We start from the raw sequence: 20,479 nt of genomic DNA on the forward strand, positions 1-20,479 counted from the left end.
CATACTCGCTTTTGGGAAAAGAGGCTTCCCTGACAACACTATTATACTGAAGCATAATGGGAGGGAGGTCTAAAATGCAAATCTCTGCTTTCTTAGATGTTTCTCTCTCTCTTTTTGTAAGATTTATAAAATAAAAAGATGCTTGTGGGGGAAATGAGAAAGAGCAAGGTCTGGAGGAAAACAGATTTCATTCTAGTGTTTGTGAATTTCTTAAATTTCTGTGTTTCACTATCTTGTCATTGTTGGGGCATCTCCTTCCCATGTATTTTGAATTGCTAATATAAATTCTTATTTTAAAAGAGTGGTGGTTCCATGGGACTTGAGATATAGACAGAAGATATTATCTTACCTAAGCAATAGTAATATAGTGCACTAGATAACAAAGGTATATTTTTCTTTGCATTCTACTACATAAGCATTAGATCTTGTAGTTACAGGCTTTTTTGGTATAAAACAAACAAATCAGGGATGAATATGTATCTTTTTAATCTTAACTGCTCAGAGTGCCAACAAAGAACATCTTATTTTTACCTGAGTATCAAGAGTTAATTATACCACAGTAGGTGCTTTGAGTGGGTTTTTTCAATGACTCATGCCAGAATACCAAATATGAAGCACAGAAGTAATTTCCATTCAGAGTCCTTCACTTCCCTCATACTTTCCAGCCTGCCTTTCCAAGGTGAGGGATATCTGGCAAAAAACTCCTTGTGCAGTTGACACTAGATCCTACTAGATGAAAATAAACTTCACATGTTGTTCTGAAAAATCTCTTGGTGAGCAGCACAGCTGCTGAAATGCCAGTTTCCCAAGTCCTACAGAGGTATGAATTGTGGTAAAGGAGCTTGCAGTTGTGAATCAGAGGCTTTCAACCTTTTCCTTTGGGGTGCTCCTTCCCACTGGGGTCATGCCACTCCCATCACTGGTCAAGAAGCCATATACAAACTGCACCATATGAAGACATTACTGTGTTAAATGGGAGACTGAAAGCAGAGGAACCTGTGGTGTGGGTTTCAGCATACGTTAGCTGTACAAATAAATGGCCTGTGTTCCTCATGGGAACCATGCTGATACAGTCCCACTGTTAATGATATTGGACATAGCAAGAGTGAAGCAAACTCTACATGGTGCAGTCCTCCACCATATAGACCAGATAGCAAACCCATACCTGCAACAGGATAGGAGCACTTTCCATCCCACCACAGTACAGAGCAGACTAAGCCAGTTTTGTACTCTAAAGCCACATGCAGTAACCAAGGAGTTTGACGAGGGCTCCAAGAACTTGATTGGCAGCAGGGCTGTGCTGATAAGGGTTTTTCAAGGAAATCAAAATTCCAGGTTATAGGAGGAACTGAGCTAACTGGGCCTGCTGACGTAACAGCACTGGGTTACCAAGGGACCCAGCAGCACACTCAGCCGCATCCCACAGTGGAGTGATGGGACCCAGGACTCGGTCCTCTCCTGCCTATAAACCAGGGCTCTGTCTGCTCTAAGGTCTGTGGGGTGTGTAGCATATGTCTCGAGGCTCTCAACCATATGACGATTCTGCTACGTGGCTCTAAGCATAAGGAAGCTTGGCCATTCCTTGTCCATAGGTTCCTGACAAGGTGGGAGTCCCAGATATTGCCAACTCCTACCTCCTGTGGGATCTGGAACTTTTTCACCACTCCAAGTTCATAATACATCTGAATTCCACACTTCACCAGCTCTAGTTCAGTGCAGTCAAAATCAGAGAACCTGAACTCATAGATTTCAAACTTGGTGGGCCCTGAGAGTTCTTCCTTCTGTTAAAAAAAAAAAAAGTGGATTTGATTGTTTCTATGTTAGTTATGCCATCCCTAGAAACATTTGGAAATGAGTTTCTCTCAATAAAAGTTTACCATGTTGATGTTGTTGGAAATTTACCTTCTTAGTGACATGCAGGTAGACTGAAATGCAGCTTTTTAAGATAACCCTGTTAGGGGGAGAAAGGGGGGGGGGGGTTTATCAAATGCATTTTTTGGTAAGCAGTCTTCTGGTAAATTTGATATAGTTTGGAGAGGCCAAACTTGACAGATCTTAGAGGGGAAGCCTTACAGCCCTCTGTAGCTGCTCTGGAGAGCAAAATGCATGGCAAGCCCAGGTGGCTGAGCTATTCTTGGATTAGCCTTGAGCTCCTTGTGCAATAGTTGACACAAAGCAGCTGCTTCCCAGGAGCTCTGGAACATGTTCCCTGATACCTAATAACCCCCTCCCACATGCACGAACACACACTTAGCACAGCAGAAGGAGGGTAGGCTTTGCCCTTACTGTTCACAGGTACTGAGATGCCATGTTGACAGGTACCAGTCTATCACCATGGATAACTTTTTCCTGTCTCTGCCAAGCAAATGTTTGCCCTTGCTGTCAAGTCCAGCAGTGCACAGCTCTTACCAGTATACTTGCCAGCTCCTCTTCCTCGCACTCATTTGGCTCCTTTCCCAGCTTTTCTCGTGTTGGCTACAAAGAGTATGGACATGTTAGACTGACTACTGAATCCCATAGGATCTCAAGATGCATGGCTTTGGGGCATTCTAGTGTGAACCCATTTGGCACAGTTCTCACATATGAATTCTATTTTCTCTTCTGGACTTTACTTCCATTTCTGATCTTTACCAGGGCTTCCTTATAAAAGTGTCTCCCTTCCATGGTTTTGGCAGGTTGCCATATTCACACTCTCTCTCTCTTTTTTTTTTTTTTTTTTTCCCAGAAGACTGTTTTGGTTAATTTTTCCCCCACTTGCAAAAATCCTCCTGGACACAGTGTCCCAACTGCATTCCCTAACTCATGCATCCTCCATATCAAGGAGGTGCTAGAGGCTGAATTAGCTCCTCCATTACCCCACTGGGTAGCCCTGCTATGGGTAGCATGTGTGTGAATCCACCTCTAGGGTTGGCTTTGCTGCTGCTACTGAACAAAATTCGAAAGACCATAGCTCAGCATTCCAAGGTGGAAGGGAGACCACAGTCAGTCTCATATCAAAATAAAGACTTGCCCTTCTGTTCTGCTGTAGTGCAGCACAGTAAGTATTTCTGGATGCCATTTTCATACCTTAGAGGTGGCTGCCTCTCAGTGGTCAAGAATGGATGTAGCCTGTAACTTGGGTGGGTGGGGGGGGCGGCCCGTACAGTGGAATTTGTTCTTGTCAGGCATATGGCTGAGCCTTAGCAATTTCAGAGCAAAAAAGGCCCTAGAATTGAGCTCTGAATACTCTCAGGTAATGGCTCCTTGGGCTTGTTCCCTATCAAAAGTAGTGGAGCTCAGGGCAGGGGAGAACATAGTCCCTCTTGTAAAAGGTTGAAGGACTCTTCTGGGACAGAAGCATTACTTTAGGATTGGAGGCACTATATCCACAGACGCAACTGCTATTCAACACTGACCAGTCCACACTTCAGTACACTAGGGGGTATGATTGATACACACTTTGAGACAGTACCAGAATTTCTTGAATTTCATCCTTGTCACATTTCACATGGTAGAGCACCATATCATGAGCAATGTCCTTCTGGTTCTCCAGTTTGTTCATCTTATCATATGTATCTGTGTTGAGTACGGACCAGCCCAGAAACTGTGTCAAGGACTTGGAGAGGGAAAAAGAAGGAAACATTGAAATAGCCAAAGCATCTGTTTCTTAAAGATACAGAACTATAAGATTACATTATATACTTTTAGGTAAACATAAGTTCTAAACTGGCCACAATCTAGCAATAAGAGATTGTGTGTATGTTCTGAACCTGTCGGTTCCCAACAACTACTGATTCTTTGGTACACCAACTCCTCAACTGACAAATCTGCCTAGGTCTCAGGAGTATCTGTACTATAGAGGCTCAAGGAACCTCAGTCCAGTTCAGCATGTGGAAAGCTAGTTTGGTGTTGGTATGAGTGGTTGGTATAACACTCTATGCCTGTGGAAAGGCAGACATCAGAACTGTGAGAGCAAGTCTGGAAACCTTGGGATCTGGAAGGGAAAACAAGATGGTCTGGTCACCTTTCATACATGTTTAGTGACTCTTTGTGTTTGGTCTCAATATTTTTGCTGTTCAGTGGCCGATGTAAGTTGAATTGGTAATTCAGTCCTTTTGTTTGCTAACAGAAATCTTTTTCAAGAGAAGCCAAGAGCTGGATGTCTATATAGGATTTGAAGCTAGCATAGTAACATTTTTCAGCAGCAGTGGCTTAAATTACAGACGTCATTGACAGATACAATAGCTGGACACACTATTTCTCATAGATGTGCATGCTGGTTTTGTCCAATTTGTTGTGTGCTGTCCAGCCCATGTGACTCAAACTATTATACCTTTAGACAATAGGTCAAAATGGCCATGTTACTATACAGCAGCTGTTTATAATTAAGTGTCAGATCAAAGAATGCTAAAACTAAATGATGTAAACACAACTGGGTGTGGAAGGGCTTCTTCCTCCAACTGAATCAGCATTCCATACACAGCTCCACAGTGTGTTCCATAAGTCCTGGGTGGTACAGGAAAGGGCTAGATGGCCATATGCTAGTTGTGCATGGATGCCCTGAAGGGAGATCATGGAAATATCTATTCACAATTCTGGTACAACACTATCATCTGCTCAGCTTCCAGAAAACTGAAAGAGCCTAAATTTCATATAGTTAATTTCACAGTCCTCAAGCTACTGCATAATACCTATATAAACAAAAAAGATACAGAAACATATATAAACAAAAAAGAAAACAACATAGCTGCAGAACATTGGAGACTGCTTGTACAGGTGTACAACAATGAGCAACAATGACTTCTATCAGCCAACTGAACTACTCTCAGCCACAGCAAGGAACTATACCTCCATGAGAATTTCATCTTGTTCATCAAATGGTTTCTCATCTTTTCTGTTATAAAATGTGACAACACCCACAATTTCTTCTTTTTTGTTGACTATTGGCATGGAAAGAACATTTTTGATAGTCCATCCTGATTCATCCAGAGGACCTTCCTTGAAGCAATAGCAAGCAGAAAGAGGCCACATACTTAATATATTTTTTAAATACATCAGCACTCCCTTTTTACATCAAAGCTATGAGCTAAAGGAACGTTATGTGCCTAATACTGTTTCTAAATTGCATTTCTGTAAAAAAAAAAAAAAAAAAAAAAGGAATTCTTGATAGCACTGGGAACTTTCATGATACCTGAAAGTTAAACATCTCATCTGCAGCCGCATTCATAATGTCGCAAATGTAGAGAATCAAAAAAACATTGTGTGTTTACAATGTGAGCACTGTGAAGTTTAAATACTAAACTCAAAAATTGAATTGTTGAAAAGCAGTGTTAGCTTACCTTCCTGTCAGAAACCCTTAATGAAACCTAAGTTAAATACTCACAAATCCACTTTCAGCCACATACGTTGGGAGTCCACTAACAAGTGCCCAGTGTTCTGGGGTAGGATTTCTGAATGAAAGAAAAAGGAAAATCAGGATATAGATTTATCATAAGGCTAATAATCATGGAGCTGAAATGTATCTGATTAATTGCACAACCTTCATTTGCATGGTTCATTCTTAGTTATCAAGCAGTCCTGTTATAGTCAAAGAACTTATTTGTGCAAGCAAAAATTATTCACATAAGTAAATGCTTTATATGGAATTAGGCTCTTTCTAGTAACTAAGATTGGAGAACTTTTACCAAGGATACAATACAGAATACCTCATAAAATATTGTAGTCTTTGGAATATTTCACTTAGAATAAAAAGGTGTAACTGGAAGCGGGGGTTGTATTTCAGGATTTAAACACACAGAAAGATAAAAGAAACAGGTAAAAAGTGTGACAAGTCCTGCCAGTCTTACACAGACTGAACTTTTGAACGATGCTTTACAAAAAATAGTGGAAGGCCTTCTTGATACATGAAGTTGGATGTCTAACTTATATAGATGCATAAGTATGCACCTTTAGTATGGCAGATATTTCAGTCACTTGATATTCAGCTACATTCTGTTTTGGTGTGTTGAAATTCATATATTCTGAATGATGGGGGTAGCTGGATGAACCAAGAGAATTCCCATTTGGGAAAGCTGCATGAGAAAGGGTGGAAAGTGAGGGTGTTTAAGGAGGTGGAAGGGTACAAAAGAAGGCATCTCAAGAGGTGAAGAGTACATTATGTGGGTATATGTAGAGGGGAGCTGTGAGAGACGGAAAGAAACTTGTTGGACTCGATGACTGGCTAGAAAGTTCCATCAGAAGGATATTCAACAAACTGCTTTTCCCCTCCCATCTTTTGGAAGGAGGGGGTGAAGGGAGACCAAAGAGAGAGGAGATCTTCTGGAAGCCATAGTTTGGAGAGCCAAGTCAGTAGGAATGATGGTGGTTTGTGGAGAAAGTTGTCACAGAGCTCAGGTCAAATGGTACCCAAGGTTTGTATGAAAAACTGAATGGTAAGAAAAGGGGGTAGTTTCCAGAGAGAAGAAAGAGCTTGTATCTAGGGTCAGGAGAAAGGTCAGGAAAGGTCAAAGATGGCCCTGAGACTGGGTTTGAGTCCCAGAGGAAAGGAGAGGAGCAAGGAAGTTTGAGGACTGGCAGGGGAACAATTCGTGAAAGTAACCATAAAAGGTCAGCAGATCACTAAGCAGATCACCCAGACTGAGATGTGAAAGGAAGGGCAGTGGCAATGGATACTTGAACAGAAGGGGAAAGTGAGATGGATATATCTGCTAAAGCAGTAAGTGCACCTATGAGGGGTGATGGTACAGAGTGATAAGGGAGACATTGCATTTGCAGACAATCAAAGCAGTTTATTTCCATGTATCCATCAATACAGACTTATTGCAGTGATTCTAGGAGACTAAGTTATAGGCCAGGACCCCATTGTGCTAGGAACTGTACAAACCCAGAACAAAAGAATAACCTTTGCCCTACAGAGCTTACAGTCAAAGCACCAATATATGTTCTGGCTCTCTTATTCAGTCTTTTATTGCCTTTTTGAAAATTTCCTTATGGATTTCATTAAATCATGGGGAGTCTTTGTTTCAGCTATGCTCTGTATCAGTATATACTATGCAGAAACAATAGCAGTAGGCTGGGTACCAATATTTAGTGTACTCACGGGATGACTTTAATATCTTCCTTTCCATGTAAGATATAATCAATAACATTGTAAAAGACTATTTCCTACAAATAGAAAGAGTGCTGTTAAAATTAATGGTGAGAGAATCCAGCCAGACAGGAAAGAATTAAAAAAATATGGTTATTACTTACTCTGCCATCAGGAGTATGAGGTCCTGAGTAGGGGGGGACTTCTCCCAGCAGGACTGGCCACAAATCAAAAAATTCCTGTTGTTAAAATGAAAGTAATATTTTTAATGTAGAAAAAGTGTATTTTGCCTTAAACCACAAAATACCTGCTGCTCTACCATGCTGTCTTTGGTACTCTATACACAAGGCACAAAATATAGCTAGATCATTATTAGGTAGCAGAATTGTGTGCTTAATTTAGGAAATATCAGGTGCATTATATCATTTTGTATTTGCATGTATCAACATTTCACCTAACAGCCTGGATAATGTTTATGTGGATGAGTACTTGAAGAAGATGGACACTTTGCCACTGGGGGTTTCACAGATATCTCACTATACTTTTGCTATCCACAGACTTTGGGAAGTTGGGCTTGCATTCCAGGCTTTAGCCAGGAATGCTGTTTAATTGTCAGACACATCTGCCCCTTCCCTTGTCTTCTCAATCTCTGTCTACTTATCCATTCTCCACATCCAGCCTGTCCCAGGTTTCCTCTACTGGTACTGGTTCTCAGTGATAAATTCTCTCCTCTATCCCTTCTTTCTTTATCCCCAGGTTCTTCATTTGTATAATGGAAGAAAAAAATGCCAAACAAAACCAGTAATCATGACTCAAACATGACTTGCACTTTGACTGCCAAAATAAAACATCCCCAGAAATTGCCCCTTAGTGTGTGCCCCTTAGTGCCTCTTTCTGCAGCGCAGAAAGATGCACTGTGTTAGTATAACACGTGTGAATGCTTACCTTCTGCTTGGTCATGTCCAGGAGACCTACTGAGTACCTGTCACAGTTCAGATATGCTCTCACTGTGTAAAAAGCCTTGTGGAACTGCCTCTCTATATCTGTCAGTTCCTCAAAAACTTTATTAGCTGACCACAACAGCACCTGCAGGATAAGAACCAAATGTGAGCATAGACTCTCCTGGGAAGGAACAAGGAAGTAATTGTTCTTTTATGCCATAGTTTCTGAAAAGTGGAATAGTACTCTATACTGCAGAACTTAAAAACATTGCTTATTCATGATCTATTATTAGGGAAGGATGTACTCTGAAGAGCAGAGTTAGGCCAATGCTATGTGCTATGTAAAAATCCCACCTTAGAAATGTAATGCAAAAATGTAGTAGTCCTAAAGAGATTGCCCCATTTACATTTTCTACCTTTGGAGTGGTATCTTTTCTGTAAGTAAAATATTACATCCCAAATAGTTAACATTAGAGTTGCAAAGTCAAGTGGTTGGAAGTTGGAAATATCTGAATTAACGCTGTCCTCATAGCTTTAACACAGCTCTCTTGTGTATTTGCATCACCATATGATCTTTTTCCCCATGGGACTCCTACCCTATTCCATGCCATGCACAGACTTGCTCTGGGGGTGTGCCCTTAAGGAAGCTGTTGCTTATAGGCTGCCTGCTTTATTTGCTGAAGAAAAGGAGGTTAATCAGTGAGAGAGGCAAGTATTTCTGGCAACAAAAAGAGGGTCTAGTGGCCCAAGGAAGTGGGAGGTAGCAGGGGGAACTTCTGTTTCCATGAAAGAGTAGGCGAGTCACTTATGGAAGATGTATTGGTTAGCCTGAACATGTGTGTATGTGTGTGAGCATGTGTGCTTTGCTTTCTGAGTCCAAGAGAAATTTCCACTTGCAAACCTGCAACTACAGAAGTTCAGTGCCCTGGTAGCAGATGAGGGGTGAAAGCCATACCTGGGGAGGCATCAGAGCTGGCCAAGCCTAAACCATGCATCAGCACCAAGAAGAAGAGACAAGTGATAGCAGTGGGAGACTGTCCTGAGGGGAACAGAACCCCCCCATCTGCTGACCTGACTTGCTATCTAGGGAAGATTGCTGCTTGCTGGGGGCTTGGATCTGGGATGTTGCGGAGAGACTGCCAAGGCTTGTCCAGCCCTTGGACTGTTACCCTCTGCTGCTTATCTATGTGGGTACCAATGATAGTGTCAGGGGAGCCCTTAAACATATCAAGAATGACTACATGGCTCTGGGGACAAGGGGCAAGGGCATGGGGGCCCAGGTGGTGTTCTCCTTGATCCAGCTGGTGAAGGGTGAAGGCCTGGGAAGAAGTGGATGGATCCTGCAGGTCAACATCTGATTGCACAGATGGTGTCATTGACAGGGATTTGTTTTTTATGACCATGGGACCCACTTTGAGGACTGAGGACTGCTAGGGAGAGATGGGATCCACCTGACAAAGTGAGGTAAGAGCATAATTGCCAATGGGCTGGCCAACCTGGTGAGAAGAGCTTTAAATGAGTAATGATGGGGATGACCCACAGTTAAGAGAGGAAGTGGCAGACAGGGGTCAAAAGGACAGGGTGCAGGGTGAGAGGAACAAGAGAGACTTCAGGAACCTGAGGAACAGTTAAGTAATATAGCCATCTAGTAGTAACAATGCCAAGTTATTCAACTAATGAATACCTAAGATGTATTCCTGTTATAGGCTTAGTGGAGAGGTTGACTAGGAGCAGGGGAGATAAGGAAAGGGCTGCAGGATAGAACAGAGATCCAGAGGCTGAAAGGTCTGATGGTTCCTACAGAATGCTCTAATCTGGAATATAATCCAAGAATGCTGAGTTTGTATATTGCTGTTGTGCCAGCAGATATGTAAGATACCCACAAAAAGGGGGGGAAACTAAAAACTAAAAGTAAGACATGTTATCAGTTCTACCAATAGTTCAAATAGCAGAAATCTGGGATCTGGATCTGAAGGTCAATTTTAAAGATAATACGGTTCATTGTGTTGGATTATAGCTAAATGCAGAGTGAGGGAATGACATTCTCCAACCCCACGCAAGATGTTAAGGTTGCTAAGTCACACTTGCAAAAGCTAGGAAATATTGTAAGTAATATGTTCTCTGCAGAGATGATTGAGCCTCCTTGTGTTTTATGTATTATGAGTCTTGTTACATGACCATATAACATGTTTTGTCCAGTGCAATGTCCAATGACAGCAGACACAGATAAGGCTGAGGTATTCAATACCTTTTTTGCTTTGGTCTTCATCAACAAGGTCTCCCAGGCCTTTGTGCCTAGAGACAGGGTTCAAGGAGGAGAGGAACTACCAGTAGTGGAGGAGGATTGAATCTGGGATCTTGTGAGAAAGCTCAACCAAGTCACTAAATCACCTGCCCCCTTTTAGCAACAGGCCCACATTTTCCTTATTCAGACTTTTACTACTACTGTAACAGTAAAAGGTCTTCTTGTTGCCCTTGATGTCCTTTTCAAGTCTCAACTCTAGTTGGGCTTTGGCTTTCCTGACACCATTCCTATATGCCCAGGCAGTGTTTCTAAATTATTCCCTTTGTAGCCTGTCCCTGCTTTCACCTCACGTATGCCACCTTTTTGCATTGGAGCTCCGTCATGAGTTCCCTGTTTAGCCAAGCAGGTCTCCTGATACATCTACTTGTTTTCCTGAGTATCAGGATGAACCAGTCTTGTGCTTGGAGGAAGTTGTCCTTAAAGACCTACTGGTTCTCCTGAGCTCCTTTGCTCTTCAGAGCTGCCTCTGAAAGGATCTCACCTACCAACTCCCTGAATAAGCCAAAAATCTGTTCTCCTGAAGTCCAGGGTCTGCATTCTGCTACTTGCCTTCCTCATTCCCCTCAGGATCTTGAGCTCCATTATTTCTTGGTCACTACAGCCAAGGCTGCTATTGATTATCACATCTCCAGCCAGTTCTTCCTTGTTAGTGAATAGTAGATCCAGCTCTGCTTCACCCCTGGTTGGCCCATCCAGTATCTGCATCAAGAAGTTATCCCTGACACCCACCAGAAATCTGAATTGCTTACGTTCTGCTGTGTTGCCATTCTAGCAGATGTTTCAGAGGTTAAATCCCCCCCCCCCTCCCACCCCCATAAAAATCAATGTCTGTGATCTGGGGACTTCCTTGAGTTGTTTAAAGAAGACTTTGTTCATTCCCTCACTGTGATCAGCTGGTCTGTAATACACTCCCACCATGATGTCACCCTTACTGGCCTCTCTTCTGATCCTGACCCACAAGCTCTCAACTAGGCTGTCTCTTGTCCCATGGAAGAGCTTCATACATCTGAGCTGCTCCTTCATGTAGAGGGAACCCCTCCCATCTTCCCTGCCTGTCTTTCCTGAAGAAAGAGCCTGTATCTATCCATCACAGAGCTCAAGTCATGCAAGCTGTCCCACCACATCTCAGTTATTCCAACGATGTAGTTTTGTGACCACACAGAGCTCTAGCTCCTCCTCTGTTTCCCAGGCTGCATGCATTTGTATATGCACACTTGAGGCAAGTGTCCCTTTGCCCTGTTCTATCCTTCCCAAGGGCTCTCTCTCGTTCCCATCACCCTGCCCCATGCACTTACCACCCCTACTCTCCATTACTTCACTTAAGTGCAAGGTGTTATCGCTGTCCCCCCAACATTCCCAGTTTAAAGTCCTCCTCACCATTTCTGACAGTTCTTACATGCATCACAGTCCCAGTTTCTAATTCATAAATAGGGATGGCTCTAGTACTCCTAAGGGGCTGAAATGTAATGCCACTGGTCTCTGTGCATCACTCAGATATGATAATGATGATGCCATACAAACTACTAGGGAAAAATGAATGATGGTTTGAAAGGCCTATGTAGGGTGCAATAAGTAAGGCCTGAAGCCACATGTTCAGTGAAAAGGATTGAAAATAACACTGAAAAACTGCCCATTCACTGAATGATATAAAGGCATTGGACAAAACATATTATATGGTCATGTAAGAAGACTCATAATACATAAAACACAAGGAGGCTCGATCGTCTCTGCAGAGGTCATATTACTTACAGTATCTCCTAGCTTTTGCAAGTGTGACTTAGCAACCTTAACATCCTCCTAGTCAACCTCTACTGTGCTACCACTAAGCCTATAACAGGAATACATCTTAGGAATTCATTAGTTGAATAACTTGGCATTGTTACTAGGTGGCTGTATTGCATAACTATTCATCATTCACATTTTTATGGTTATTGAAACAGTCAGATCAAGAACATGAGATAATCAGTTAAGTGCTGTTCTAGAAGTCTGAAAATAAGCTTTGATCTTTCAATCCATTGTGCTAAAACAGACATTTATCCCCCATATGGATTCCCACTGGAGACGACAGCATGGCTGCCATGAACCATAGACTCAATTGCATCTCAATTGTCTGCTGCCAGAACTGATTCCATGGATTCACATTCATCCCAGTGAATTCAAGAGTCTTTTCACAATCTAACAGTTGCCAGAAAGATTGGGGTCTGAATTATATTGATTCAAAATACTCTAAGACTCTCAAATATATTCATTTATACCTAAGGAGACAAATTTAACAGGTGCTAGAGGCTTTACTGAGAACATATGGAAATTATTTTAATTATACTAAGGATCAATTCTATAACATTTTTAATAACCAGTTGAGGAAAAAAAAATCTTAATTGCTTTGAGAGGTCCCTGTGGTACTGCTAGCTGAAGAGGTAAAATGCCCCAAGAGTGTTTTATGTTTGACTGCCAGATAATCTGAGTTTAACAAAATACACTTAGAGCTCAATCCTGCTGAAGCTGATGTCTCTGCTCCAACTCCTACATTTTGCCAATGGCAGCAGGAAGTGAGATTAATGAGGGACTGTGATTAAGGAACCTGTATCCCAAAATTGCTTAGGGACACCTCTCTCTGCTCTTCAGGCACATATCTTTGAAGCAGATTGGCTATACCTTTTAAATCAGAAGAATACACTCTCTTGATTTTGAGGTATAACCCCAGATTTGGAAGATGGAATGTTGGCACCTGAATTTTTAGTCTTACCTGGCCTCTTCAAGTCTCACAATTGTGAAGATAACTCAAGTGATAAATTTTCAAGTTTAAGGAGGCAAAATTCAGGTACTTCAGGAAAAGCTGAAAAGGCAAACAGTGAGGTTGAGTTGAATGCAGTAGCAGCCTTGCATGTACTGGATTGCATAACACTGCTTCAACAATATCATGGTAATTCCTAAGGGCAAATGCTTTCCCTTGCACTGGTCTAAGACGAGGCTTATCCCACTGTAACTTCCCCCGGTAATTTACTGAGATAAGCAACCTCACTATAAGCCTCTTTCGCTACAGGGTGAGTTTCCTGTAGGGAAATTAGCACCAGTGGAGCTTCACTAGTGCAAACATCCCTAGTGTAGAAGAGTCTATGTTATGTGGCAAGAAGGACAACTGCATGATAGAAACTTAACTACTGGCCACTTACTGTTTCATCAGAGCTGGTGAAGAATGGATCGTTCAGCTTATTAATAGCCAAAATGACAGCGACTACATCTTTGCCATTCATGATGGGTGTTGCAAGGATGCTTTTTGTAGTGTAGTCTGTGAGCTCATCAACAAATGGACTGAACTGGGCACACTGTTCAAAGGAGAAGTTCCAAATTAAGCATTATGCACAATGTCTACAGTCTTAAAATTAAGCCAGAAACCTGTGGGCTCAAAATGCCTAAAGAAAGTTTTTTCTAAAGAATGCTTGGGGAGAGGGATTAGCAGAAAATTGGACAAAGTAGAGGTGATAAAACTAGTATCAAGAGACCTGGCTGTGTTTTCCTATGCCTGCAACACATGCACTTTTTTTCTTCTTTTGTAAAGATCTTGTAAAACATAAACTTTAATATGTCAAACTCTGCCAGAACCAATAGCCACTCCCTTAATGATGGGCTATTCCCAATCACCTTCTCCTTCATGTGCCAAGAAATGGCTTCCAAGAGGACTTGCTCCATTATTTTTCCAGGGACTGAAGGCAGGCTGACCAGCCTGCAGTCTCCCAGATTGTCCTTCTTGTCAGGGAACAGTAAAAGGCAGGCTGCTCTGCAAGGGAAGGTGAGCTGGTAGCTGAGCATAACAAGGCAAGCAGAGGCAGTTGCCTCACCAGCAAGGGCCCAGTTCCACAGTATCCAAGCAAGGCAAGCAGAGCAGGTCCAGTGATGGTAACCAGGTTCAGATTAGAGTCCAGGTTGCCAGACAAGTCCATAGTGATGAGGCAGGTCCGAAGTCAAGTTGGGAAGTCTGTCTGTGGGTCTGAGTCAGAATCACAGAATCACAGAAGGGTTGAGGTTGGAAGGGACCTCTGGAGATCATCTAGTCCAACCCCCCCTGCTCAAACAGGGTCACCTAGAGCACATTGCCCAGGACCCTGTCCAGATGGCTTTTGAACATCTACAAGGATGGAGACTCCACAACCTCTCTGGGCAACCTGGTCCAGTGCTCTGTCACCCTCACAGTAAAGGAGTTTTTCCTCATGTTCAGACAGAACTTCCTGTGTTTCAGTTTGTGCCCATTGCCTCTCGTCCTATCACTGGGCACCACTGAGAAGAGTCTGGCCCCATCCTCTTTACACCCTCCCTTCAGATATTTATACACATTGATAAGATCCCCCCTGAGCCTTCTCTTCTCCAGGCTGAACAGTCCCAGCTCTCTCAGCCTTTCCTCATATGAGAGATGCTCCAGTCCCTTAGTCATCTTTGTGGCCCTCTGCTAGACTCGCTCCAGTAGCTCCATATGTCTCTTGTATTGGGGAGCCCAGAACTGGACACAGCACTCCAGGTGTGGCCTCACCAGGGCTGAGGAGAAGGGAAGGATCACCCCCCCTCAACCTGCTGTCAGTGCTCTTCCTAATGCAGCCCAGGATACCATTGGCCTTCTTGGCCACAAGGGCACATTGCTGGCTCATGGTCAACTTGTTGTCCACCAGCACCCCCAGGTCCTTCTCTGCAGAGCTGCTTTCCAGCAGGTCAGCCCCCAGCCTGTACTGGTGCATGGGGTTATTCCTCCCTAGGTGCAGGACCCTGCACTTGCCTTTGTGGAACTGGATGAGGTTCCTCTCTGCCCAACTCTCCAGCCTGTCAAGGTTCCTCTGAATGGCAGCACAGCCCTCTGGTGTCTCAGCCACTCCTCCCAGTCTTGTATCATCAGCAAACTTGCTGAGGGTGCACTCTGTCCCGTCATCTAGGTCACTGAGGAATAAGTTGAACAAGACTGGACCGGACCCAGTATCGACCCCTGGGGGACACTGCTAGCTCCAGGCCTCCAACTAGACTCTGCGCCGCTGATCACAACCCTCTGAGCTCTGCCTTTCAGCCAGTTCTCAATCCACCTCACTGTCCACTCATCTAGCCTGCACTTCCTCAGCTTGCCTAGGAGGATGTTATGGGAGACAGTGTCAAAAGCCTTGCTGAAGTCAAGGTAGACAACATCCACTGCTCTCCCCTCAGCTATCCAGCCAGTCATTCCATCATAGAAGGCTATCAGGTTGGTTAAGCATGGTCAGGGTACAGATCAATAAGTTACATGGCCAGGCATGAACATGGCTGCAACACAGCTGAAACTGTAGCTCAGGTGAGGGCCAAGGGCAAGAGCCTCAGCTTAAAAGCAGCTCCCAAGCAAAGGAGGGGGGAGCTGTTGCTGAGGTTTCTTCCAGCTCTTTCTTCACAAAATCTCTTATCAGCAAGTGAGCTGGCCTTGAGTGCAGCAGCCAAGCTCCTAGAAGGGGTTGTGTGTGCTCAAGGCCCTGACAGCAGTCTCCCCCCAAACAAGGTGTGTCCTCACACCTTACAAAGGTCTGGGTTTGGAGGGGTACTTGTTATGAAATGTCTTGGTCTTAGCTGGAGCATGCTCATTGTCCACTTGTTCCCAGGCCAGGTCAGGAGTCACCATGGGGCCATTTCAGGGGGCCATGCAGCTCCGTGGGTCTTAGCTGGGGTTGACAGGGATCAGTCCACAGTTGCTGTGGTGCCATACAGATGCTGTCTGGGGTTGCCATAGAGTCCAGGGGTGGTCTGGGGGAGGGGATCAAGCTGCCACTGAGGAGCCATGGAGGCTGGGTGGGGGGAGGGCTGGCTCAGGGGTATTGTTGAGGGGTGCCCAGAGCCAGGCCAGAGAGGAGGGGTTGGCACTGAGGAGCCCCAGGGCTGGGAGGGTTGCTATGGAGCCCTGAGGTCACTGTGGGGTAAGGCCCAGGGGAGTCTTGGGGCAGGGTCCATGTTGTTCAGCTCAGGGCTCCCAGATTGTCCTTGCTGTCAGGGAGCAACAAGGGCCAGCTGCTCCCTAAGGGAAGGGACTCAGGAGCTGAGCATGGTAACAAGGCAGGCAGAGGCAGTAGCCTCACGAACAAGGGCCCAGTCCCACAGTACATGAGCAGGGTGAGCAGAGCAGGCCCGTTGACAGTAACCAGCTTCAGATTAGAGTCCAGATTGCTAAACAAGTCCATAGTGATGAAGCAGGTCGGAGGTCAAGCTGGGAAGTCAGTCCACGAGTGTGGGTCAGGGTCTGGATCAATGGGATCCATGGCCAGGCACAGGCATAGCTGTAACATAGCTGCAATGTAGCTCAGGAAGGGGCCAAGGGTGAGAGGCTCAGCTTAAAAGCAGCTCCCAAATGAAGGGGGGTGGGATCCTATGCTGAGGCTTTTTCCAGCTCTTTCTTCACAACAGCTCTTATCAGTGAGGTGACCTTGAACACAGCCAGCTAAATTCCTAGAAGTGTGTGGGGGAGTGTGCTCAGGGCCTTGGCACTTGCCCATTTTGAAGATAGCTGCCTTTCTCCAGTCATTGGGGACCTCCTCTGTTTTCTACAACCTTTCAAAGATGCTAGAGAGCAGCCTTGCAAGGACATCAGCCAGCACTCTCAATGCCCTCGGATGCAGCCCATCTCATCCCATGGACTTGTATGGGATGAGCTTTCTCACAAGATCCCAGATTCAATCCTCCTCCACTACTGGTAGTTCCTCTCCTCCTTGAATCTTGTCTCTAGGCACGAAGGCCTGGGAGACCTTGTTGATGAAGACCAAAGCAAAGAAGGTATTGGATACCTCAGCCTTATCTGTGTCTGCTGTCACTAAATCATGCACCCCATTCAGCAGTGGGTCATATTTTTCTTTTCTTTTGCTTTCTTTCTGTTAACGTAGTATTAGAAACTCTTGTTGTCCTTGACATTCCTTTCAAGTCTCAACTCTAGTTGAGCTTTGGTTTTCCTAACATCATCCCTGCATACCCAAGTAATGTTTCTATATTCCTCCTTTGTAGCCTGTCCTCGCTTCCATTTCTTGTATATGTCTTTTCTGCATTGGAACTCAGTCAGGAGTTCCCTGTTTAGCCAAGGCAGTCTCTTGATACATCTACTCATTTTCCTGAGTATCAGGATGGACCATTCTTGTGCTTGGAGGAGGCTGCCCTTAAAGACCTGCCAACTCTTTTGAGCTCCTTTGCCCTTCAGAGCTGCCTCCCATGGGATCTCACCTACCAATCTTCTCCCTACTCTGTCAGATAAGCTTTCAGCTACAATAACTTCTATTTGAGGTAGAATATACTGAGCCCCAAGTATAGGAGCCTCTGAGCATATTCAATAGACTGCATCTAAATCAATAATCACTCTCAAATATACCTACTCCCCATGCCTCAGCCCCACTTCTGGTCTTCCCTGCTGCCTGGGGTAGACCAAGCGTTCAGACTCTGTGTCTTTCAAAGGAATTGCCATAATAGTAGCAATGCCTGAAAGTGCTAGACTTGGAGTGCAGCACTGGGCTCACAGCTCTGAAACTCTTCAGTATGATGGGTGAAATATTTAAACAGACAGGTTTAAAAAAAAAATCTATCTTCTGGTACATCCTTTGCACAAGAATGGTTGCAATACCAAACCAATGTTTTAGTGTGCTCCCTGTTAGACAGGGAAGCTTTTGCTGAAGCATTTGGATATACTGATGTTGAACACAGAGTGGATAGATAAACAGATGGTCTTTTTGTAACAAGCAAACAATAGCTGGAATAATCCCAAATACCAGATTTTGGTCACATGGATTTTAGTTTTATAACTCTGATTAGAGCAAGCAGATTGTAATTGATACCATGCAAATTTACATGATTCAACCAAGGAGTGTGATGGCCAAATATTCTCATGAATGCATAAGAACATAACATTAAAATTCCTTGTATCCCTCCTAGTATTGCAGTGTTAGTTAAAAGGGGTTATTTGGCCAAAGTTTGTCTCTTGCTGCTTCTTATGAAGTTCTCCTGTGCACAGGCTACAACAGCCCTACCTGCTCTAAGGACCATTCTTTTTGGCTGATAAAAATGTCTTTTGGTCCAGGTTGCATCAGACAGCAAATATTTTCAAATGCCTTTTGTGTTGGAAAACTCTTGACTCTCTATAAAGGTTTCTGCTCTCTTTTCCAATTACTCATGGAATATAGATGTGTGTGGAAAAATCCATGTATATTCAATGCAGGTCTGACTGCAGCAAATACCTGGCTCTCTTCTCTGCTGCACTAGAAGAGGATTATTTTTTATCCTGAGAGAGGGTAAGGTATGACACTGCACATATTTGCAATGCATTAACATCTGGTGTAATTCAATGCATTTAGATCCACCTCACTCTGTAAAAAGAAATTAAAAACCACTAACAGACTGACAACTGCTGCTTTGGTTTCCCTTCATATAGCAGTTACACTGCATGAGATTTGTACAATCCCTGAGATGCTCTGCCTTTTCCTGGCCCTCCCTGTACTAATATGCATGTGAGCCTTTCTTCTACTGAGTGGATAAATGACAAACCTACCTTGCTGACATCCTTGATGTTCATGGTTTTCTTTGTTTGAGCAACATAGCCCACGATGCCTATGTCCAAGGGATAGACAATCTCACAGTTTGGGGAGACCAAGCATTCCTCAAGGGTACTTCCCTCCTGGATGTTGAAAAGCCTTGTAGCCAGTTCAGGTGTGCCATTTCTCTGCCTGTACATGAAAAGGCTGCAGCGGTCAGCATGGATGAGAGAGCTGATTCTTCTCAGGGTCTTGAAAACAACTTTCTCCATGTTGATGCTTTCTTGCATGTCTTGGATCAGCTCAAAAAGGATGTCACTTTCATTGCCATCCCAAGACTCTGTTCTCATCTTCTTCTCAAAGTACTGCTTGGCAAAAACAGGGTTGCCATCAAGAAACTTTTCCACATCATCCTCACTAATGCTCATTATGAATGTCCTTGATTCCTGGGTCTTGTGATAGGTAGTAGCCCAGGAATACTGTCTATGCGAACAGCACTCGTCTTTCTGATGTAGTCCCTAAATATTCATAACAGAAGATCTGCTCTAAAATTCTGTTTCTAGAATGGCCAGGAGTGAGAGAACACTGCGAAGAGAGATTGTCATCAGGAAGATATTCCTTTATAGTGCTGAAGGTGAGTATGTGGGAGGATAGATCTTCTCAACCAAACAGATTAGATGACCTCTAAAAAAGCTATGGGTCAACTTTCCTCTCCTTAATCTAGATGCAAACAAAAATGAGTGTTCAGAATATCTTAAAACAGTCTCCTTTCTCCTGATAAGCAGAACACTTACTGAAATAATGATATTGAGCACCAGAAACAGCAAACTGCATCTCCTAACATTGAAATAAGCTTTTTAAAGTCTAATTAAGTATATACTGCTTCGATCTAATCCTTGGCTAACAAGAGGAACAGCTTATTATTCCTGCTCTCCCAGATTGTCTAAGAAAGTCTTCACTGAATGTTAAATCTGTCAGTCTTTTTAGCCTAATGGAAGTATCGGCACAACATGCGAAAATGTATGTTTACTGGCTACTCTAAATTTCACTGCTAAGGTGGTTAATGATGGGTGAGCCTAAAAAGAATGAGAGGTTTGATAAGGTAAGTACACATACAGTCTGAATGTCCATGCAGACTGGATATCAACTGTGTGAACCTGTTGTTATGGGAAATGTATAGCAGCTCTGGCCTGTGCTTTATATAATAAATGTAAAATAACTTGCTGTTGGCTAAGATGGAAGTGACCTTCAGAATGACCTTTTGTGCACTGTTCTGGAATGCGCACTGGAGTTTCTCCCAGCAGAATAGTGCATTGAACCACATGACTAACATCCAGCATCAAAAGATAAAATCTCTCTAACACTGAAGAGAAAAACTGACTGCAGTTCTGTCTCTTGCTTTGGTAGGGTTTTGGTTGGTTAGCTGTGTGGATCTTTTCGTGCTGCTCTCCATGCTGGAGAAGGGAAGTTGCACATCTAATATGTGGAACAGAAATCTCATGATGATCTTTCTGTTGATGCTTGTGCCTTTGAGATGAGCTGTGTTCTTAGCACTGAAAGCTGTGTTGTAGCATCAGACACTGCAGTACACAAGGTTATCTTTTTGTTAAACTGGGCTCAAGCTACAGAACACCTTCAAGAGAGGAGAGCTTAGCCTCAGGGAGAT

The 20,479-nt window shown here is 43.6% G+C and overlaps 1 protein-coding gene across 1 annotated transcript in view; it reads right to left on the reverse strand.

Moving 5' to 3' along the window:
• The window catches only part of LOC135324274 (rod cGMP-specific 3',5'-cyclic phosphodiesterase subunit beta-like), a 29,812-nt gene extending 10,571 nt beyond the window's left edge, over positions 1 to 19,241 (reverse strand). Inside the window, 12 exon segments of the mRNA XM_064500175.1 lie at positions 1,635 to 1,781; positions 2,410 to 2,475; positions 3,452 to 3,595; positions 4,828 to 4,977; positions 5,171 to 5,219; positions 5,364 to 5,429; positions 7,079 to 7,143; positions 7,231 to 7,305; positions 8,012 to 8,152; positions 13,059 to 13,148; positions 13,486 to 13,638; positions 18,831 to 19,241. Of these exon segments, the coding sequence (XP_064356245.1) occupies positions 1,635 to 1,781; positions 2,410 to 2,475; positions 3,452 to 3,595; positions 4,828 to 4,977; positions 5,171 to 5,219; positions 5,364 to 5,429; positions 7,079 to 7,143; positions 7,231 to 7,305; positions 8,012 to 8,152; positions 13,059 to 13,148; positions 13,486 to 13,638; positions 18,831 to 19,241 (1,557 nt within the window).
• Positions 19,242 to 20,479: the final 1,238 nt, after the last annotated feature.

The sequence above is a fragment of the Dromaius novaehollandiae genome, chromosome W (genome assembly GCF_036370855.1).
Source record: "Dromaius novaehollandiae isolate bDroNov1 chromosome W, bDroNov1.hap1, whole genome shotgun sequence".
In the NCBI taxonomy this organism is placed as follows: domain Eukaryota; kingdom Metazoa; phylum Chordata; class Aves; order Casuariiformes; family Dromaiidae; genus Dromaius; species Dromaius novaehollandiae.